This window comes from Euwallacea fornicatus, chromosome 16 (genome assembly GCF_040115645.1).
Source record: "Euwallacea fornicatus isolate EFF26 chromosome 16, ASM4011564v1, whole genome shotgun sequence".
NCBI lineage: Eukaryota > Metazoa > Arthropoda > Insecta > Coleoptera > Curculionidae > Euwallacea > Euwallacea fornicatus.
In genome coordinates, this window is record NC_089556.1 from 690,228 (window position 1) to 714,567 (window position 24,340).

General features: G+C 37.1%; 1 protein-coding gene across 10 annotated transcripts in view; it reads left to right on the forward strand.

Moving 5' to 3' along the window:
- CadN (Cadherin-N) overlaps window positions 1-24,340 on the forward strand; it is a 267,563-nt gene that overhangs the window by 1,631 nt on the left and 241,592 nt on the right. For all 10 annotated transcript variants that reach the window (XM_066291539.1, XM_066291536.1, XM_066291532.1 and 7 more), the window contains exons 2-3: window positions 6,288-7,384; window positions 7,440-7,721. In XM_066291539.1, coding sequence (XP_066147636.1) covers window positions 6,352-7,384; window positions 7,440-7,721 — 1,315 coding nt within the window. In that variant the 5' untranslated portion in view covers window positions 6,288-6,351. The remainder of the gene's footprint in view (window positions 1-6,287; window positions 7,385-7,439; window positions 7,722-24,340) is intronic.

The following is a 24,340-nucleotide window of genomic DNA, read 5'->3' on the forward strand; positions in this document are numbered from 1 at the left end:
AAAGCTTGTAGTAGAGATTGTTCAAGATGTTTCGGTTAAAACCGTCACCAGTTTTCGTTTATAGGCTTGTAAGGCACACATGTTCCATGAAACCAATGTTGTTCTAAATATATTTAAGATAGGTCCAGTGGCTGATCTAGGGGTATAATTAGTTTTGGTGCAAAGCTGATTCACTGCTCAACATAGGAAACAGCTGAGTTTGAGAAGAAAGAAAAAAATGAGTAGAGAGGTAAGAAATTTGGAGAGAGGAGGATTCAATAAGCGTCGAATTTGAGAAAAAAAAAATGCATCCTAAATAAGGAGGAAAAGGGAAGTGCTCCAGGAGTCCAACGAGTCGATACTAACTACCACGCCACAAATTCGGATTATGAACGGTAACTACCATTCCAATAAACACCTGGGAAAGAACGTATTGCAATCAGAATTTGAGGAAGATGTAAACGTAATGGCGGCAAAGGCGCATTTTTACAAACAAAAAGAAATAGATACGTTCTTCAATAAGGCCAACAGATAAAGAAATTTTGATTTTTTGCTCTTTGGGCACAGAACAGATCTTCTGGTATTAGAAAAAAAGCAGAGACTGGGGCATTTATCCACGTGATTTTTCAATGATAAATATATGCTTGGTGACCGTAGGGTATACGAATAAGCATTTAGTAAGTTCTTTCTATTCCTCCAGATATCTTTTCCCTAAGTTGATGAAAGTCTTCAGTCTTGAGAGTTAGTGTTCTGTGTTCAATTCATTCTGAACTGGATGGTTTGATGGGTGTTCCAGTGACTAGGTGTGTCTGATTTTTATCTTTCAATGGCAAATCTGGATATTTTTAAAACTATCGTTGAATTTCAACAGGTTCGTTTCGCCTTTTAATTAATATAAATTCGACAGCTGATAATGCTGAACAAAAAAAAGGTGGGTGTCACCCCTTGACACGCGTCTATCGAATGCCGGAACACGTTGTCAGGGTGCTGCTGCGACGCATACGTGCACCCTATTAAAAATCAATACGTAGAAGAAGGACACGTTTTCAGAATATTTCCCAAACGTGCATCTCCCACATATTACATCATGAAATTAATCTAGACCAAATAGGTTGGATAAAAAGCTTATTAATATAATTAAATGGTGATTTATTCAAGTGGAGCAGATAAACCAACCTCCACCACGGGCATATAATCTCTTAGATCACAATCTATAATGGAACCATTCTTCATAATCAAAAGATCGCCATCAGAACCAATACTGACCGTCAGACTTCATCACTTCGCTTTGCTTACTGGCCACAATAAATCAGTTTGTATCTCGATGTTTAACAAGATAAGGCCTCATAATGTGGTTCTTCAAAGGCATTAGGAAACGACAGGTATAAAGAAAAACACAAATCTGTCAACACACGATCTTGTCTTGAATAAAACGTTAATGGGCGTATAAAATTCCGAAGGATGGTAGGGTGCCGGTACCGGCGTGATCCCTTTCACATAAAATTATGTTAATGAGAAGGTTGAGTGGTTCCTAAAGGTGGGGTTCAATAAGGTATTGTATTCTTATAGACTATAAGTGTGCTCAAGTGAAAATATACCTTTGATTTTTTAAAAGAATTTTACAGAGATTTTCATTTTTGTCCCGTATTTTCGAGCGACATAATAGGATTTTAGTTAGATATTTGTGGGAATTTTGAAGGATTTGTGTTGCGTTTCACATCATTTTTAGAATAATGAAGCAATTGTGCCGAGTGATATTTTTGTGTTTTTCGAGGATTTTAAAAGGTTTATTAGACTGCAGAGAAGTTGTCATCAGAGATTAATTGGAAACCTACTGGGGACGCATTTGATAGTATAGAAGGCTAAAATACCCCACAATAATGTAAGGGACTAAAACACCAATAATAATACAAAGGGTCTAAAAAGGAGGTATAAAAATATGGGCTTTTAGTCTCGCATATTATTGTGCCTCCTCCTTTGTCGAACATCTCAAGTTGTTGATTTCCCAATGTGGTGGAAGTAACTTTGAACTTGAATTAGCGAACTGTCGAAATGGAAGAGCCAATTGATCGCCATAGAATGCTTAGAAGATCAATACTCATCAAATTCAAATGTACCACAAATGAAGACAATATATTCAGTTCCGAATTTTCTTTGTGAATATAGCCCTGTATACAATAAATAGGACACTTTAAGTCGAATATCCTCAACATAGCTAACAATATCTCGAAAACGTTACCAGTTACGAAGGCTAGTGGTTGCTGACTGAAACAAGGAAAAGAGCTCAGAGAAAACAGCTACGATTGTAAAACGAGTAAAAACAACGTATAACGTTTTTATTGATATAAAAGTGCTAACGGATGTGATGCTGAGATGCTCAGTTTGATTTAACAAGTAAAGTGAAAGTTCGTGTGCTCTTTCAAGCATGGGTTGTAGAAGCAAGGCATAAGATCCAATGGTTAGTGAATAAAAAGTTTCGTAACACACTCACGTGTTTGCCGCCCTCATCTGTGGCTCGTGCGTAACATTTGAGGCTCGTGAGTTCGAGGGTCAAACGTTATTTAAAAATCTTCAAAATGAAATAAAATCTAAGAAATTTGTATCAAGATGGATTTGAACTAATAACTCCTGGCAGATCTCGAACAACTTTATACGCTTTTAAGGCTGCACCAATGCCACTTTGCACTAACAATTTTCAATTATCTACAGCTGCAATCCATGAGATATAGAATCGTTAAGGCATGTAAACGGGTTTCTTAACTAAACTCCCAAGCCGCTATTAGCTCTAATAATGATCCAGGCAGTGGGTTTAGTTACATCCAAATTTAACCGCTGGATAATAAAAGCAAATCAGGCAATTCTCGGAATGTATAACAGGACACAGTTCATAACCCCTAATGCGTGTCCTACATGATGGATTCGAACTGACTTCAAGATTTAGAGTTTAGCTTGAGGCTCGCGTGTTCTTCTTGAAGAAGATGTGGAAGAAAAAGGTCTTAATGATATGTTTTCTTGTTAAGTTTTCCGAATTTATTGTTATTCAGGACATGCAAAGCAGCACAAATAGAATCTTAGCTCTGCAGCTACTATGGATTGATTTATGGGACGTAGTAAGAAGGCGAAAGGCCAAAGAGAGCTACAAATCAAACGAGTAGCGCCGAATATGCTAATGTAGCAGCTGGAAGTATTCGAAATTGTTTCTTTTACTTGTCAGCTTTGGTATTTTCGTTTGGAACAGTGTCTCATATTGCTTTTAAGGAAAATGAGGAACAGTATGTCTTGCATTAGAACAATTGAAATACATTGGCATAATCACTGGGTTATAAATTGTGTACCTTGTTTGTGATTTTTCTAACATTAATAATGAAACTGTGCTATTATAAACCTCATTGTTAAACACATATTACAAATCTAGAGTACCTCCACCTATATGTTGGCTTAGACTTAAGTTTCAAACTCGAATAAATTTTTATGTTTCATTCCTTCCATCGTGTGGCTTAATTTGTGACCATTAACGCCCAATTCCATTCTCTATTTACCTACAATACTCAATTGCAATCGGTTGAATGGCCACAAACCAGATTTCCTGTTAAACTTCCATTTGGTAATACCATTACTTACTTTTTGTAAAAACATTACTATGACACTACACTACTAATTTACACTCTTTCTTACATAAAATAAATTTTCCGCTAACTTACAATCTTTATCTTAAAACCTAATCTCGCTTCATCTATCTAAAAATATCTGTTCTTTTCTAATACCTCAGTGAAGAATCTTTGAAGTCCACTAGGCCATAACATAAAAAGAAGATTAAAAAGTTCTGTTACACTACAGGTCGATTTCTTTTTAATCATTTTAAAATGGCCTTTCGTGAATTGATGCATTAACTGTGTACTGCACGTGCAGAAAACATGTGAGACATTAGCTATTCTTAGTCTCTAACTTTCCGGCCTCATGTTCCAGCTTATTAGCCTTTTTCTTGCCTGAAACTGAAATATCATAGAGATAATAGCAGTTTGTGGGTTCCTATTTCCGGTCAACGTTAAACTTGATCTTTATTTCTCCTCTCCGTGGATCCTTGAAATTTTCTCGGGAAAAACTGTTCCGACACGTTGCCTTTAGTGACGCAACAATTGGATGCATGCTCTAGTATTACGTATAAACAAATGGAAGTAGGATTTTCTCCTGGATCCTAGTGAATTTTAGTTCACGTTAGGTTAATTAGATCAAATTCCTGATAACTTTAGGTCGAAAATTGGTACTAAATACTCCCCGAATTATCTTTGATAGCTACTTAGTCAATGTCTTAAACTTTCCTTCACTAAACTTTTGTATAAGTAAATTTTCCCCTTTTTAAAGGTTTTAGTCATTTGTCTGCATAAGGAGTGTTTGGTTCCTTAAAAGTAGTTCTTGAAACCGTATGAGTTGATCCAACGACTTAGTTTCGGATTCAGCAGAGACTTATATGCGAATTTGAAACATCCTGGAACCTTAGGAAACGGTATCAAATGTTTCGACGGATTCAATGTAATACTTATTATTTTAATAAATTGAATTTTGGTACATACGCGCAACATAAAGTTTAATAAAATGAATATCCTTTAAACTCCATTTTTAACGTGCCAAAATAGCCTTTAAATGGGGTCCATCCACCATGGAAGTAGGATATATCATGTATTCTTTCATAAAAATAATACACGCAAATTTTCGAGGTGGCGAGGCTCTGCCAGTTTTCTATCGCTTCGATATCTCGGAAATTTGAAGAGGAACTGTCTTAAAAATGTACCACAAATTATTCGTCCCGATTAGCCGGATAAGGGCTTGCATAAACTGAATTTTAACAGTAAAGCTTCTGAGACCAGGGCAATGGTAGCACCCATTTTAGCAATTTTCAAAGTTCTTGAGAATTTTAGACGCCTCAAACTGCACGTCTAAGCTTCCAAGAAATTAATTCATGCATAATATGTTAGTCGAATATAAGATCCACGTCTCACCATCGAAAAATTCCACCTGAAATATTTAGAGATTGTCCTGAGAATTCTCTACTTTGTACCACTTTTCAAATTTACATATGATCACCGATATCATGTAAGGCCGCAGAGCAATTGCCTTAAAATGCAAATCACAGTATTCTCCTCAACGAGTTTTATGAATCTGTACTGGTTGCGTTCGAATATCCTTTTTTTCCGAGACAAGGGTTTGATTGATTTTTTTTTCTTAATGTTTCTATGATTGTTCTATCTTCTACGCACTTTTAAGTTTCGAAGACTCTCTTAAGATAATTGAGTTCACAGATTATGTAGGAACGATTATGCATTATATAGATTATATATGTACATGAACGTTAAGTAAGGATTTACCTTTTAACACATAAAGATTTTAAATAACTAAGCAAAATCTTCATATGGCATTTTTTCGAAATCTCAAAAACAACCAAAATATGCGCGTATGAAAGTTTCAATAACTGACAAAACCTTTAATTATTGTTGTTGGCGCCAGGACTGGTTAGAAAAAGTGTCTGAAATGGGCTTCATTGCTATAATTTACGCAAATTGTCACTCGCTTTATCCACCACCCTGTACATCCCGTTAAAAACAATCTCTTCAATCGATTTATTTTTGGGAGTGTTTTCTATCCGTTCATGCAACTTTGCCACTGTGAGAATTTCAGTTGTAAAAACTAAATTTTTTACGTAACCCCATAGATAAAAATCACATGAATTTGGGGCCGATAATGTCACGGGGTATCTCATTGGTCCATTGGGATTCATTAATCTGTTAGGAAATTGGTTGTTCAAAAAGTCACATAAGTTTCAAATTAACGTGGGAGTAGTGTTGTAACTCTAAAATATACCCAGTGACATCCGTTAGGCACTAAAAAAGGAAAAATTGGTAACAAATAAAAAGGTGTAAAACAGTTAGCAGCGTAATCAACTAATAAAATGCAATTTCACGAACTAAATTTCCTAATAAAATATACATAATATAAACAACAGCTTTAGCCTCGTAACCTCGGATAGCTGATAAATAAAACACGTTAAGTGCTTAAGACGTGAATTATCATGGACAAGACTGGTCATTCAAGAGCTCTGTGTTCTTACGTGCAATAAAAATTCCTTTAATTTTAGCCCACGTAGATTCTTCAAGTCCTATTTTTGTTACCAAACGTTTTAACTTTACCAAAATAACTTCTTTGAGAGTGTGGTTTAATTGCGTCGTGTAACTTAACATATGTGAGAGTGTCAAGAACTATTCGCTTTGATCTAGTTTGCCCTTTACCTATAATAGATTAATACTCATTTTCAGGTCACTACATCCAAATGTTCCATCCTACCACCAGCTGAAACATTACAAAAACTCAAAGGCCAAGATGAAGGCCACTGAAGCATTGGCTATTGCAATAGCCTTTGCCATCTTAACGTTAGCGAAATCTGATACAGTGTCAGTCATTCCACACGATGCTCATCCGGGCTACAGTGTTAAAAAGTTCAACGAACACTACACTCTAGTCAATTCTAGCTTTAGCGAATTCTTTACCATGCTCCAAGATGGATCTATAATGACCGTCAGCGATGTAAGTCCTCTGGTGGATCGGCCAGTTGATTTATTAGTGCTGGAGAACGATGGGAACACCACCAAAAAGCATTTGGTCCAGCTATGTGTTCTAGACAGGAGGAATATGCTCCAGTTTAAAGATGATAGTGAAGAGATTGTGGGAAGGGTTGCTGAAAATCAGCCTACAGGGACTAGAGTGGCTGGGTTATCGCTGATCCAAGCTTTGGCTAGCCACAACTTCCCAGTGACATATAGTGTTATTGCTGGCAACCTCGATCAGGCGTTTATGCTCAGGAACAGCATCACGGGGGAGAACATGCCGAATGTAACTATAGACAACTCAGGAGGAGTGTATCTTGTGACGGCCCAAGTTCTGGATAGGGAGGAAGTACCTAGATACGTGCTGACTATCCAGGCTAGTGACACTAGTGGTATAAATAAAGCAGTCACAAATATTGTGGTTGAGATTCTGGATGAAAATGATAATAGCCCAGTGTTTACTCAGAAAGTCTATAGATTCATAGTTGGTGATAGTTCGCTGGAGGGAGATAACGTCACTATGAATTGGAAGAGGTTTTCCCCTATAGGAAAAGTTGAAGCGACAGATGCAGATGGCGATAAGGTTGCCTACAGACTGGTAACTCCAACCAGCTTTCTGGTGATTGTTCCTCAAACAGGAGATCTTTTGCTCGCATTGGAGCCGATAGAGGAGATGGAATTAGAGTTAGTGGTTGAGGCTCACGATATACGGATGCCCAGTAGAACTTCACCCAGACCTGCTCAAGTGATCTTTCACTTTAAGCCTTTGGAGGAATCTTCCGGTTTAGATTTGCAGAGTCTCGGCGAAGGTATAGACCTTTTTTTTTAACACAATTTAAGGTTTTGTCATTTTATTTTCTTCAGGCGATCACATACTTCATCGAGAGAAACGGAGGGTGACCAGAGCAGTAAGGCCAACAAAGCGAATCGAATTTACGGAGACTGATGGCGAAACTGAAGGGAAAGTGGTGTTTCAGTTAGAAAAAGAGACTGAAAAGGAAACGTTCAAAATAAGGGATGATAATAGCTGGGTGGTGGTGGAGCCCAATGGATCTGTGAAAGTGAGGAAGAAGTGGGACTATGAAGAGTTGGGGCCCGAGAAGACTATCGATTTTTGGGTCACCATCACCAATGCAGAGAAAGGGGGTAAGTTGTAATTTACATTATATTGGTAGTTGTCGCATAACATTTACAAAAAAATGGGGGTTCTGCGTAAAACTTGTTCGAACAAAGAAATTTAACCATTAGCGGCAACTAATAAATATTTATAATCGTGGTTTATTTGACGATAGATGAATATGTATAAAATTTAATCCAAACGAATTGTTTGAAAATCCATCAGTTCATATTTGTTGGTTTAAATGCATATAAAACGAAGTTATCTGTCGTAACTTTTAACGGTTTTTTGATTAAATTATTATTCAAATTTTAGGGCAGAAATGAAATTTTCCAACATTATTGCATTGTGTTCGTTGCTTTAATGTGAAGCTCATTTACTCCCAACTTGCGCGAATTGGCACTGAATCTTTAAGGGAGGATTTTTTGTACGTACCGTGTCTGGTAAAAACTTAATCTACAGGTAGATTGAAATACCTTCCCGACTGGGAAGCAGACAAATAGAATCGAGATTCGGTGTCCATTGCAATGTGGAAAATTTATGTGTCGTAAATTTAAATAGAGAGAGTTCTAGAGTGTTTTTCAAGGGATGATTGATTAATTGAATTCATTATTCAACTGCCAAATGGCATTAGTGCATTCACAAATTCGGTTTTAGTCATTTATTCTGTGTGAGAACAGAGCGTGGTACTTGAATTTGAGAGGTACCTAGGTATGAAAGAGCACACCTAAACACATTTCTGGACTACTTTCGGGAACTTGTTCGGTTTCCAAGGTCTCTGTTTTTTCGACTACTTATGTGACATGCGAATTACTAGTTAAAGCTGTATTAGACCAAATGAACGTTTTTTATTTCTTTCAAAATTATTCAAATTTCAACATTAATATTTATAGTATCACTTGTAAGTCGACCAAATGAACGTAGGAATAACTTTAAACGCAATTCAGAAATGTGCAGAAGCTTTCGTTTTATTGACTTTTCATTTGATTTTACGAATGAAGGATTACGTCACATGCAGTAATTTTTTTACTCCCCTGGGAGTAAATAATTCACTTTACTCCTTCCTTGGGGGGTAAAAATTTTATTTTAGTCTTGGAAGTGCAACAAAGCTATTATTCTCCCTATTTGTAAGAGTGATGATCCGGATCAACTTGGGGATTACAGATCTACAATCTTATCCCCATCATGTCTAAGATCCTTTTAAAATATTTATGGCTTTACAGGCGCTGCGACTCGTTCGCAGAAATTGATGTGTTTAATAGTTCGTGGTTTGATTTTCGATTCTTGAGATTTGACCTTCTGTATTGTTAAATCATTTCACGAAAAAATTGAAATGTACTGTACTCGTCTTCTGCCGAATGGAAAAGGATGGTTTTCAAAATGTGTACCATGGATAATGTTCCAACATTTGAATTAACATTTTTTAGATTCACCACGCATCCACAACTCTTCGTAATAGTGGAGTTCCAACAAGTTCTTTGGGGCGGTATTGGCTATCAGAAACCCCCAACGTGCGTTTGCACTACAGCCCGGTGATTTTCAAGAAATTACGATTTTCGACTTTTTTATTTTCGGAAATTTTTTTCTGAGAAAGTCTATTCCGCTGGGGACAAGTTCTGAAATCTGCAGAATAATATATTTCCGGAGAACGATGTTAAAAGGAGGTGTATTGGTTGACATTCTTCACGGCGACACGGCATTAGTTGCACCATTTTGCTGTTATTAAAGCTTACATATTTACGAATATACGCAATATGACAGTAGTTTGTTAATTTTCACATACCACATGTTCCTTACTGGTTCCTCTTCCTCAAGGGCTTGTAGATCCGTGTAACTTTTAAATTTCACCGAGAGATCATTTCGATAGAGACCAAGTTTTTGGCGCATGCCTCGTAACCTGTCCATGCAAATATTCTCCTGGACATAGCAACATTTCCTTTTTTCGCATCAAACCTTAAGGTTTAAATTACGTTGATTTCCCAAGAAACGCCCACACCGTCGAATTATTCAAAAAATGTGACGACTCATTGACTTCCTTGGACCATTTAACATCCCCTAACTGTCAACCACAAAATGAACAAGCAAATATAAACTGAACCTAGTTGAAAGCAGAGCGATAAAATAGAGTCGCTCTATTTATACCTGGGAAGATGGATTAGGTAAGTGCGTGACCTCTTTCGTTTTGTCAACATGCGAAAGACCCTTTTTAAAATATGGGACTACTTAATAATTTGTCCCGGGACATGAACTCTTTGGAATGAATTTGACAAACTATGTATTTATGTGTTCAGATTTAATACGGTGAAATTCTTGATTTGGAAAGATCCCCTGCCGCCGTTGAAATCTTCGAGATGTCCCGCTACTGACACAATTATTTCGTCATTTGCTAGTTAATTTTTTCCTCCAAGTTTTCACATTAAAAAATACTTAGATGGAATTTCCCGTTTCGAATTGGAAGTTTCAAATTATAGGAAGATATAGATCGGAGTTAAGTTCAATAGCAAATCTTTTTATTTGATTTCTAACCCAAAAATAAATTGAAAACTATTCGAAAATCCAATATCGAGAAGAAAGCTACATAGATTTACTGAGTAGTTTTATTGCACTGATGTGATCTCTTGTCTATAACAGATATGTAATAGAACATTGATTTTGTTGTACGAGGCCTTCCAGACACAGTTAGGTAGTTTCTCTAAAATACGTTTCTTTTACATTACTCCAGACTGAAAAGTTTTTAATTCCATTCTTCTCTATGTGTTCGTGGCATTGAAACCTCCAATTATTTGTTGTTCATAATACTTGAACAGAAATTAGTTATAAGTGTTGTGCAATTCCATTCAGTCATCATAATTATTGAAAAACACCGGCAATTAACTAACATTAATGCTTGAATACAAGACCCGTCGGTTCATTTTACGTAAGATTTCGGATCATTTATCTTTGAATGACAAGAAGATACATCATTGAGTGTTTTTCAAATGTGAATGAATGTAAATAGCAGATTTGATGGATTATCGTATAGTGTTTTGTAGAGAAAATTACGATTCAAGGTTAGGACCCAGTTAAAAACTCCTAAGGGGTAAATTGTACTTTAATGTATTGATAATTTTGTAAGGGTTGTAATGGTCATGGAAGCCAGGAGAGTGGTTAACTACATGTTATAATATATTGTGGATGTTTTGTTTCCCTTCCACGAACACACGTTCTGTTTTGGACAGGCTCAGTGGTTCCGTTGGGTGTAAGCTGTGTAACATTCTACTGGCACATTGGGAACAGAAACTTTTACCGAGCTCACAACTAACAAATTTGTTCTTATAATAATGTTTAGAAGGAAATTGCTTGATTGATATCGGATGATTGAAGAAGTAAATCCCCTTACAGGTCACTTGTTGGTGGTTTTTTACTTTTAGTTACACCCTCTTGGCTAACTTCGAGGCTACATTACTAGACTACACTATCATCCATCGTACAGTATCCTAAACTGCTTCTTCATTTTACAACAGAGATTTTGAAACTTCTTGTTGATCACAGTTACGGTTAGCTGAAAATCCTTAAAATTCAAGTCAATCTCGAGGAAATGTAATTCGATTTAATCGAGAAACAGTAAATGCCAGGAGTAAATCCCTGAAAACTTTTCATTAATGGTAGCTCTAAGTTAGCTTAAAATCGCTAAACTGAATTAAGTCAGGTTGGGTTAGTCAGGAGCCCGATAATTTGTCATTTTGAGGCAATTCTAATTAGTAAAGATTTCTCATTTGGGTCAATTGGAGCTATTCAAGAATATTAGAAATTGTAAATAAAGCGAATTATTCACCCAATTTTTTAGAAGACGGTATTTGATCTTTTTTCATTGACAAATTGAAAAATGTCGGTTCTGCTTCATTGCGTAAAAATATCTAGAGAAAAAAATTCTGATAAATTCGAATCAGGTGTAGATGTAGATTACCTAAAAATTTGCGGAGAGGAATCATGGCATCTCATGGTGCTTTAAAATATGTGACGTGAAATATGGCCAGAACGGATGCGTAAAATATCTAGGAAAAGGGATTAGGTTAGTTCAGGTTGGTTCAAAATTTATGGAAATATGAGATTAATTGGGGTTATTACTAAAATAAGAAACTAGGTGTCTAGTTTAGGGAACTTAGTTTGAGAACCAAAACCAGGTCGTTTCAAGTTCAAAGGCATTGAAATGTCAAGGATTGATTCAAGTCATTGAAGATTATTGTAAAATTACTTCTCAAACTCTCAACTTTCTTGTTTCTGAAAGTTCCGAAAGATTTGGCGTTTTCACAGATTTTTAAGTACTTCGAACTGCTCTGATTTTTTCGTCATGTCTTTTTTAAGACTCAATTCCACCGATTTTTTTTAATGCAACTGAACGTACCAGAACTTTGCTTCGTATAGAGTCGTAAAAGTCATAATACATGATGATTTTTGTTTCAATTTCGGAGAAAGGGATTGAGAGATTCGCACTTTCATAATGTGTCATAGGCATCCTCGTCCATCTAAAGAGACCAAGGCTAGAGCCTTAACTATTATATTCTCTAAAGGCATTCGTTCGTATTGGAATTTCATCCTTAATTTCATCGAGGTATTTTTTCCTATCGTGTCTCTGGCCAGTTATACCTACAGTTCGTATGATTCACACAAGAGAATTGTTCAGTTTGCTCTTAATCGTCAGCAATTATTATGGTGTTCTTCATCAGGGTATCATAGTATAATTATGGTTATTACGACTCTCGCATCGTTTTATATGTAATATAAAACTCCTTCTCATTTGCTCAGATGATTCAACACTGCTCGTTGTTTGGCATTAGAAGAGCAATTACAGCTGTGTAAGTCACCGTAAAAATTAAGTCGTAATGTAATTTTGGTAAATTGAAGAAATCTTCAGGGTTCTTCCCCCCTTCCCCCAGGGTATGAACGAAACGTAAACTGACTTGAAGGAGTTTTTGGCTTAATGCCGTGTTAATTAAGAAAAATATTAATAAATCAATATAAAAGGTGTAAATAATTTTTTTCTCTGTTATTACTTAAACCTGCTTCATTGCACATCGTTCTTCATTTTCTGTTATCATTGTTTTATGGTTCGTATCTGCTGGCCGCAAACGTTCGAGCGTATCAAACTGATTAACTATAATAGCCCCAATTGAAAAACCGACAATCTCACGACCATCACGGCTAGGACTGTTACAGGTGCTTATTTATGTAGGAAAAATTACACCGGAATTTGAAGTAATTCTTTGAGGAAATTCCATTTCCTTCAGTACTGGCGGGCAAAACCATAAATCACTACCAAAATACTTTTATGTCACATACAAAGGTTAAATCGTTTTATTTTATTGAATTGAAGCTATCTTTTGAAGTGCTTCTGACTCAATTAAATTAGCCTCTGCCCACATAAATAAACATTGAATGGATATGCAGATTCAGGATCGGCAAATCAGTTATTTGCGACTAAAAATCTATTAACTGTAGCTTAAAAGCAAACTCTTATCTAACCAAGTGGAAAACACATCCGTGACACAAGCTCCTCGAATAAATTTCAGGAAAATATCGGAGAATTTCCTCGGCAATTTCCTGGGCCAGCCTGCGGCAAAATATGCAAATTGAGTGGGAGAAAAGCCCAATTATCGGGCTTGAAGAAAATCGCCCAAGCGTGGAATCGTGTCTGCTTCTCCTGCATCCCGTATTTTTGTTTGTTTAGGTATATGTGTGCGGATTATTTTCTCTAGGTGTGGCACAAAGAAAAGACCTCACTATTTTATACCCTCCAAAAGTTTTTAGTATATCGATACTAAACCTTCGACATTCGAACCCCATTTTCTCGAGTTTGTCAGGCAAAAACCGGATGAAAAGGAACTTTCTCGCCACCAGTAACTACATTTAACTTGACAAGGGCCCTTAGGTGTCAGTTGCCATGGCAATTTTCAATCGTTCTGGAAGCCTGATTGGGGGGTCGTCTACCCCAAAGAAAAGTTCGACGATTCGAGTGGGAAAAAGTAAATATTTCTTTGAAAATCCGATCAGATATGCTTCCACGATAAAGATTTTGAAAGCTCACCGTTCTTATTCTTCATTGAAAGCAATTAAAGACCCAGCTTGTGTTGTCTAGTGGGTGCATTGCATTCCAGTTTATTTTTCTATTTATAAAACCCACAATTAAAGTTACGGTCCGTTGTATCCGGAGAAGGAGAAGCTGCACGTACAGCTGCGTTCTGTGCGTCTGCGGCAGCTTTTTGTTTATGATTCGTGTGTAAGTTTTTGAGTCCCCGCAGTTCTTAATGCCGTTATTACCTAATGAATTCCTAATTCAGGGCTGAAATAAATTCCAAGAAAAAAAAATTAAACTAAAAAACAGACGACAGTGCTCTCATTAGAACATGCACTCTTGAAATGCTTTCAAGAGATTATCCCGGCGACAAATATCTTTCATCGCTTTCGGTCGGAGTTTTTCCCATTGTTAAGAGGCAGGTCCTTTTGTTTATCGAAATTTTTAGGAACAGGCACGAGGAAAAGGGTGTAGTTGTTTATTAATGGTTGGGCTTTATTAAGGGATAATAATGACTAAGCCCCTTTTGGTAGTTATGGAAACACGGATGGGTACTTAATAATTTGTAATGGTGTTTTCCGCACTAATGAAAATGTGGAATGAAAAAGATTAGGTGATTATAAGTTGAAGGAAAGTGAAACTTCTTAAAAGAGTTTGAGCCAAATTATCGATAATATCTTGTGGAGAAGAGATTTTCGCAACCAGAATTAAGCCTGAATCTTAATTTAGCAAAAATGCAGGAACTAGATATTTTATGAAAGTTAGGAAATTTTCGGAATTTGGGGCTTAAGAGTGTCTATGTTGACACGTACTGGCAGGGGTTCTCTTAGTTGTGTTTATACAGTATTTTAAGGTCAAGGGAAAATTTACGAAAAAAAATCATGTTCGAAAAGAAAATGCAAGTTTTACAGATAGAAGATCATAATTGGGACACACTTAACTGGGTCATGTCAGGAACATAGTGAGAAACACATTCCCAAAGTTGCTTGGAAATTGAACTTCAAGTTCATAAATCGACAACGATGAATTAAAACGCTTTCGAAATATATTTTGGCGGCTGAATTTAAAACATAAAACAAACGTTTCCATTTTAGAAGGATTGTCCTAAAACAAAACGACAAAAACAGTTAGTTTCCTAGCCAAATATCCGTTTTTTTCCGTATTAAACTATCCAACCGAGTGAAGGAAGCAACAGCACAAAAGTCGAAAACGAAGATCGATGGAACCGTAATGCGGAGAATACGAACACTAATGGCACTAACCACAAAGAGATCGTTATGATGATAAGTTTATGGGCCTTTTTGCGATCGACCCTGCTAACGTTTTAATGATGATTGTGCAACCGTGGGAATAAAGCGCATTGAGAAACACGATACATCAATATGCAAATGCGGTTTATGATTTATCGGAAAAATCATCGTGAAAAACCATTTAATCAGAGCATAAACCATCGAGTTATTAAACGTAAATCTGTCTTAAATAGTCGAGGTGGCGAAGCCGATGGCTAAGAATATTTTGAGAAATTCGGTGCAAGCCGGCAACATCGTCCACCCCCACTTAACAATCTCTCTCGCTCTAACTTAGTCTCCTTTTGACGAGGCCCTTGTGCCCGTGACGTTGTCGCGATGGTGGGAAGAGGGGGTGGCGGACACAGGCGTGGTTAGTTACAATTCGCCGGAAAAATCAATAAAGCCGGGAAGACGCGGGGCTTACTCACGAAGTCTGGACGTTCTTTGATTTTCGAGCGTGGAGTGTCGTAGTAGGGCAACGTTGCCGAGAATAGCCGTTTTTTCGCGATATAGGGGCTATCGCCTATAGAGAGAAGCTGATATTAAGGCCGACAATTTACAATGATTTTATTAATTGCGTTAGTTTTCAGGTTCCAATCATCGTATTAACGTAGGCTATTTAGCCTAAATCTTTCGGAACATCTTGTGTCCGAGAATTAGTTGTTTAGAAGTAACTAAAGTGTCAACACAATAATTCTACCACAAAATGTAGAAAAAGGCATGAAAATAACAGTGGCGGACACACAACAGTTTGCAGTACTCATACCGGATTCCATGTAATTTGAGGAATATGCATTTTCATTTAGTAAAACTTTCAAGTAACTGCTGCACAACTGCCGACTTTGTTGACCCGGCCATTGGAAACCAGTGAAAGGATTTGAAATTTCAAAAAGGAAAGTGCCGTAGTTTGTCACTTAACTTTCTAGAAATCCGTAGATACGCGATTACGAAATATGCCACTGATATTCTTGAAAATTGAAAGTTCATAAATCGGGTGATATATCAGAAGATAACACTTAGGAAAAGCTCATTCAACATTCAAAACCATAGATGCGCTACAGAACGCAGAAAACCGCGGATTTTCGTTGATACGCAGTAACTCTTAGATCCTAATTTGGTGCCACTGGTATGGACAAATAAGACCGCGCTAAAAAAGTGTACACAACAAAAAACAAATAAATTCGAGTTTTTCGTGACGCAACATTGTGGAAGTTCTGAAAAACCGACTGCGCCACTGGCTTTTAAAAAGCTTTTTTATTTATTTTATTTTCATTATTAAGTCCGAACTAGATCGTGAGAAATATCGAAATTTCCATCGGATCAATAAATCAAAAACACTCTAAATACCCCGCTGATTTTCATAAAAATGCAACAATCGATGCACGTCATCATCTCATTATGGCCTCGGTGGGAAGCAGGGTTGCCAGCGCAAGCCGATATTTGAATTTTTAGGGATAAAACACGAATGCTTTTTGGTTGGATCTGAAAAGAATGTCGTGCCGTAATGAGTTTGCCATTATTAGCTCTCTTGGACAGAGTCAACAGTTGTGCAACGGTTGAGAATTATACTGAATCACATGGCACCTTTCAGATACCTTTAAATAGGAGCTGAAGTCTTTTTTGCTCCGCATTTCACATTTGGAAACTGTTACATATCAGTAGAACCACCATTCCTTAGTTCTATTGCAACGGGAGGCTCAGTGTAAGCCAAACTAAAACAAGCTAGAATATCGTTGCACTGTGTCCTATTTCTTACTCTTTATCGCGGTTAGGCATCGATATTCCTCTCTTTTGGTACAGACCTATTGGGTTCGCACTGTCGCTAGGAACCTAGTTCGACAGCAAGGTAGTGCGCTACATGAATTTACTTTGCATTAAGTCCCAATTACCCCTAGAGCCGCCACTGAGACAGATTTTGATTATATTGGGATCTGAGTTTTAATTCAACCGCACATTACAGTTCTTTGACCTGAAAAAACGGGATATTTTGAGTTAATTTAGGTGCGTAAACTGCAAATCACCGGACGATAAAATCAGTTTCAGCTAAAGCATTATTTGAGATTTACGCTTTGTTTATGTTTTGATTTACACCAACCTTTCAAGCGGAAAATCGATAGCAATTAGTTGCCCGACAGTTAACACCAAATGTTACAAGGCAAAGATCGTTAAAGGTCTTCAAAATCAAAGCTAGTTGCGGGCCCATTGTGTCTCCTCGCTGTTCGTGGGGTATTTTGCAAACTCAGTATTTGGTATTTAAGTCGGCTTAAAACTAAGGTTGAGCACTTCCATTAATGCGTCGGCAGGCCCATCATTACAAAGATAAATCAACCCAGATTAAAAGGTCAATTTGCGAGATGTGTTAAGATATGAGGTTGCATTGGTGCAGCACCGACGTGCTGCTGATACGAAGTGAGTAATTTGCAAGTCGCATTTTGTCGCTGTGAGATCTTTCTCAAAGAAACTTTTCTTGATGAATCGAGAAATTTTGTCTTAGTTTTTTGCACCTTGTCGAGGTTACTTCGATTAGTCGCTGTCGATGTCTCTTCTGCAGTACAAAAATCGACTTGTTACGTACATTTTTACTCTTGTAGATAAATATTATCTAGTAGCGTTGATCCGAAGGAACTAGACATAGCGATTGCGGAAATTGTAGTTATAATGCTGGAAATACTTTCCGTTTCTTTTCCCTTTTTTTTTTTATCCAATTTGATGTTAATATAACAAAAATCGGAATTTTATTGCACAACTGAAAAACTAATAATCCAGAGCCTTTATTTGATTCTATTGGCAATTTTTCTCCGGCCAAACTCCCTTAATCATCGCACAAGTAGAAAGCCCCTTTTGCTGTATAGGGGTGTAAATGGGGTGCACTCACCCCACAGTCTCGTGCACGTCGCTATTGTTGCCGAAATTAAAGGGACCAAGACCAATGCCGTTTGGCTTCGATTTATGACCTTAGAAAGTCTGGGCTTCTAGTTATAATAATTTTATATATAAAATTTCGTATCGTGAGTTTGGCACAACTCAAACCCGAACAGTAGCTTAACGGCTTAAGGCCAAGTGGTTCAATGACAATGCAGTCAGTGGTGCATGCTCAGGAGATAAAATGAAGTGAACATTTCGAGATGAGGGGACCCATTGATCTGTTGTCCCCAAGCAGCACAAGTCTGCGTCTGACTCTTTCACTGTGTTTAAAATGCACTCGTGCATAGCCGGTATTTGTTTCTATTCCCGTTTTGTATAATATAATGTGAAGCGAGGAAGATTGGTTTCCTGATTTGAAAATGGACATGCAATGTCCGTATTAGTTTCAGTGGGCCCTATGGAGGTATTCAGGTTCATTTCGTGATTAGCGTTATTTGATTTCAGTCGTCATTTTATGATCTCTATTAGGAGATGGCTGTGACATTTGCTTAGGAATATACACTCAAAATGCTTCTAAAATGACAGAAATGAAGAACATTTATCACCTGCTTTGTTTTTTGATAGACCGTTTAATTTTCTTCATAAGCCATTTGTCAATCTGGGTTATCTGAATGTTGCTCCTCGAGAAATGAGTAATGGATATAGTCTTCTGATGTTTCAAGTTAGTATTGAGAAAATTTATGACTTCATACTCAATTACATTATGTAAGCCAGGCGATAATTCCAAACGTATACAATAACATTCTCAGGACGATCCGTCATTTCAGTGACTTCTTGAGATGGAACAGGAGCTGGTTGTCCGCATTTTAAAATAAGTTAAGGTTCAGGCATAGTATGAATAATATGGAAAGTGTGAGTGTGCTTTGCAGACGTGGCCCTCAGCACGAAAAGCCTTACGTAAATGAGCTACAGGGGCATGTAACTTTACACTAGCACAGCATTATTCTCGTTAAGTCAAAAATTTTTATGGATCTTTTTTTTATGTTGTGTGGGTATAAGGCCTCAGATACAAATAACGGTTATTGGAGCGGCGGAATTGCACGCTATTTTCAGGAAAATCTAACTGACAACGTCATTCACCCTTTACTAAGGGCTTTTATTCAGCCACGTTATCATTTTATTTGAAATAAGTGTTCGATTATTGTGTTAAATTTAATTTTTTTTTTTACAACCTTATTACCAGTATTTGTGATTAGCTGAAGTGGCGTTTGTTAGAGTGTAATACTTCTTGCGTTCAAAGCTGCTCCTTCTTTCAAATATAGGAAACCACGTAAAATATTTATATGGATTTCTGTTATAATGGCACCCTGGGAGGGATGCGTCATTACATTTTTTGGTGACTGTTATTGTCAGATTGTTTCAATCGAGAGTAGGGTACAATTCCAGCGCTTCGTCAGCTCCTATTTGTGTGTGTAGTGTTATTCCCGAACAAAATAAAACAAAAAAAATAACAGTCAGCCCCAACTTGATAGAATATAGAGATACAAATATAGATATTTATGAACCTCTGTTTAATAGAGTCGTGCAGAGTGCCTCGTGAATTCAAAATCAACAAATCTTCTAGTTTATATATTTCTCTCTACGGTTTAAATAGAAACGAACGAGGTAAAGCGAAGGTAAAACATCGATCGAATCTCAGAGGAAGCAATTTTTGCTCGATACCCTTTGAAGAAAAACAATTTTCTACAGAATCCCCCGAAAAAAAGGATCTGATCGTACACGGATTCTCCTCAGCTGCCCTTTAAGTCGTATTATTTTCGCATACGTCCAACATAATTGAACACTAATTGTTACACTCACACAGTTTTATTCATCTCATTGTATCGTGCCAAACCTAAAGTTAAATTCCCCTCCAAACCTCGCTGACCGTACAAAATCATACTAATGGTGCTCTTGTCGATTAGCTTTCATTATTTATTCAACAAACAACCAAATATGTATGAAATCTGTTTCCAAACAATCTACCATATAGCCTGGAAAGCAATTAAATTATTCTAGGCTAGATGAGAGTAGACCAGAATAGGTCTGCTAGTAGAGTGCCTCATGGGATAAACATATACCTTGTAGAAGCACTCAATACTGATTTACAACAATTAAATTTACTTTAATTTTGGGATTATGTGTGAACGATGTGAAACCGGGATTCTTGGAGTTAGGGAGTAGGAGTATGCTCTGAATAGTCAATTTGACTTGAACTGAATGATGAACATGAGGGGTCATACTTTTTTCTGGCACCTTTCAACCCCTGTAGTGTGTAAAATCCCGAGTTGTTTCCCGAATCGATTTGGAGATTTAGGATCTTTAAGGGGACCATTGAATTCAATCTACAACCATCTCATATACTTTTCCTTTCGGGATTCTCTAGGATGATCCAACAAGCTCTTTTCATCAAAGATTTTGTCTGGATTTCTTAGTGGATGAACATGTTGATAATTTATGCATGGTATGTGCAATAGTAGTTAAAACACACGTCTAAATGTAAATTGATACATAACAGTGAAAGAACACTAACAACGGTTTCCAACTTTAGAATTTCCCGTTTGGCTTCCTAGATGGATTGTAACATACACGTATCTCACCATATCGATTTCCCTCTGGCGAATAAGTCTAATAGCATGCATTACGGTAGAAGGGTAACCCAAAACCAAGTATCTCTTTAAAAGTAGAGCCATGAATACTTAGGTACCTCTACTTAGCGCGTTGTTATCCTTTTGCCTCGTAGTGATATTGTATAACACGTGCTTATAGTCTTATTACGGGCTGATGTATGATATCACATGGCACTGAAAAATGCTCCTCGTTGGTTCCGGAATACCATCACAATGAGTCATTTTCAGAAAATCGTTTAAAATTAATATGCCTGCATCATCCTCCAAACGGCATTGCAATTTTTTTGGGAAATAAATTTGATGTTTGCGTGGTGGCAGAGGAGTTGCTTCGATGAATAAAACATCTTCGGCATATTAAATCCCCTTTTTATTGGATATCGTTTTAGTTTCGGCACAAAATGAGGAAAGAAAAGGCGTGGAAGATTCAGGTTATTACTTTATGGCTGATATCTTTTGCATCATATTACACACAGCGGCTCTATTCCTAAAAGAAAGTGTAATTTTCCTTTAGAAGCATCAAACTATGACTTCCGTCCGGCGTGTTCACCTAATTAATTTTTTTACTAAACTCTTTAATTTTCTCACGACCTTCACTCATTGTTAACTGCCGTGGCATAGTTTGTTTTATAATTATTGTATGTTATTGAAAATTTAAAAAAATTCACAGGAAACATTAATTTATCTCGTTATTTATAGTGGAGCGACTCTAAACATTCATTATTCCTATATGGTCCTTAGAGTTTCCAATCAGATTGGGGTTCATCACTGTCACATACCATGACTTGCTACATAAAGTACCAAAGTACACAATGCCATGTGCATTGTGCGCTATGCATACAATGGGACAATTCTTCTAACCAGGTGCTTCTAAAGGGACTAACGATGAGATATTGGAAATTGACCTCCGCTTCTAAATTCGGATTTGTCTGCTCATTTGTTCGGTGCATGCGACTAAAGCAAATATTTTGCAATCTAATCGATTTTTCTTATAAATGCATTCCATAAAACTGTTAGTTTTTCTTGGCACGTCTCAAAGCTCATCAATATTGCAAAACTTGATAGAAGCCATAGCTTTAAGTTGGCCCTCCGAAGATTCGAAACATACACCCTAGTTCATTTCCTCTGGGGAATATTGTTAATATATTGCAGGGAATATTGCCCTTTTACTAGTTGTATTGATTGATATTGCAATAAGGATGAATCATAAATTATCCGTCGAGGGAGAGGGAAGTTCTTGGACATGCGATAACATGGCCGAACTCCCAGCAAGTGAAGATTTATTGTTTTTGCTGATACTTGAGAAAATTAGTTTTGCAATGAACGAAATTTAAGGTATCCAACTGTCTTCGCATCTCAGTTATATCTACATTTCACGAAATTGTGCTTCTGGAGAATTGCTCTATCTCAGACATTTCCTGCTTGGATGAGAACAACAACACTCCGTCTTATATTCCCCCTTTTATAGAAAATTACTTTCATTTATTTCTCGAGTCAGCTGCATGGGTGGAACCTCAGAAATTTCGTCTGCATGGGGGAAATGTACTATTTGAAGAGGGCTGAGAGTTGCTGTGAAGGTTTATAACTGAATCCTGATTAATTAAGAAAGTAAATAATTTTCTGAGTTTGGTGTCCGGGTTGGAACCATAGACGCTCAAATGTAGAGAACACCTGTGTGCAGAGGAATGTTGCTTAAAAAAAGGAAAAAGGATCTTTGCAGGGTCACGATAAAAAAATAAAAACAGATGTTTACGCACTATTTGACGAATCGAATCGGAGTACTCTCCGGAATTTGAGTGAAATCACGAAACCCGTTAAATTGAAAAGTAAACACTTGGTTTTTGCCCACATCATAATGCACCATGATTTAGGTCTGCCATTATTACACGAGGTACGACGTGTCATCATGGAGATACTTCAAGTGGCGATAGTACTCGGCAAAAAAGAAGATGCTAATGGGGCCATTGCCAAGAACGTATCATTTTTGACATACACGGGGTGGTAAAATTTCACGTTTTTTCTCATATTTTGCGTTCTTGTAACGTTTGCCTTGAGTAAAATTTCGTATTTCCTTTAAGATCATGTGTGACAAAATGTCAGAATTGTTGTTGTCCACATAAACGATGTTATGTTTCTTTGGCTCATGCATTATTTTATGCTTTGACTATTTTCCGGAAGATCTTGCACGAATGCTGATAGCAAATTTAAATCCCTTCTTCAGTTCTCTAGCTTTTTGGTCTGTTGCAACGTTTTCGAACCTTTCACCGTTTTCCCAGAATTTGCAAAAGTGTCTGTTGGTGCAAATTAAGAATGCAAAAGAACCGAGTAAAAAAATCGTTAGTTGTCAGCGACGTGAATGTCTCAAGGGGAATACGACGAAATTCAAAAAATCTAACTCGAGGCATGTGTGGGAAAAATGCAAAGTATGAGAAAAAATGTAAAACTCTGCCGCCTTGTGCATCGAAAATGATGCGTTTTTGACCATGGGTCAACTAACATTTTTTAAAAGTTATTTTACACATTACTATAACTCCTTGACGTATCCCCATGCAGATGTGTTACATCCTGTATATATTCTACTCCTACTGTGTACATCGGTACATCCTTTGACAGTTCAAATATGAAAACTATTTGTTATTTTATGTATAAGTTTGTAAAGTGAGGGCAGAAAACGCATCATCAGACACCGAGTGCATGCCGTGTTAATTCCTATTGTCCCTGGGAAAATGGCTGCTACCGGCAAATGCAATTAGGACCGGTCCCAGTTGGACCTGTGCACTTTAATAAATTAACGTCATAAATTTTAATTATCTGCTTAGTAGAGGAAGCGTTTAACCAAGCCTGTGTTAAGGAATCAAGTTGGGGTTGCGTTTCTGATTAGAGTCAATTTCACTGAACATTTGTTGATCTCAAATAAGCTTTGTTATCCTTTTGAATTTTAAGCTTAAAGAAAATACATTTCTGGGCTCTAAGGGTAACACAACGTCACGCTTTGCTTATCTATTGAAAAGAAAAGTCCACACATTTAGTTTTCTTTATTACGACTATTATGGCGAAAGGGGAAATTTAAAGCAATGTTTGAGTCGATGGAAATTTTCGTCTGCACGAACGGCGAGGTTTGTGCCCGTCCACCGCAAAACATATTTCAAATACATCGGAGGGATTTTCAGTTCCTTACTGTTTGGTATTTTCTATATTTAGGGGATATTTTCCCTTTTTTGACCCCTACCAGAAAGCGATTATGCAGCTGCTACGCCGTGTTTTTGCAGAATCATAAATTTTAATACGTTCCTGCATAGACCCCTTCAGAAGTAAATTTAATAACCGGAGGGTGTATAATTGGTTATGTGGGTCACTAATACTGGTCAGCTCATGCCAGCACCGCCTCGCAATGGACGTCTAAGATAATAATGTCAACGAATAAGCACGTCGGTGAACTCATAAGGAAAAATTTATTGTGGTACTATTTTTTCAACTTTAAGGCCTCTTTTGAAAAATGACGCAGTTAGTCTAGATTTAAAAATTGTGTAGGAGATGACAGTGCAGAACAAAACGAGCTAAAAATGATACGCTAGCAAAATAAGCAAGAAAGGAAAACGGATTCAAATCTCTGCACAAACGAGGCGCAGAGAATCAAAACTGTCTGGTATTGATTAGTATGTACATACTGCAGAAATGTCGTCTCTGGTGCCACTTTCGAAATGGAATAAACTCTAAGATAAGAAATAGACGGAAACAGGAATTTCCATCGGGCAGTTCTGAAGTCACCTATGATT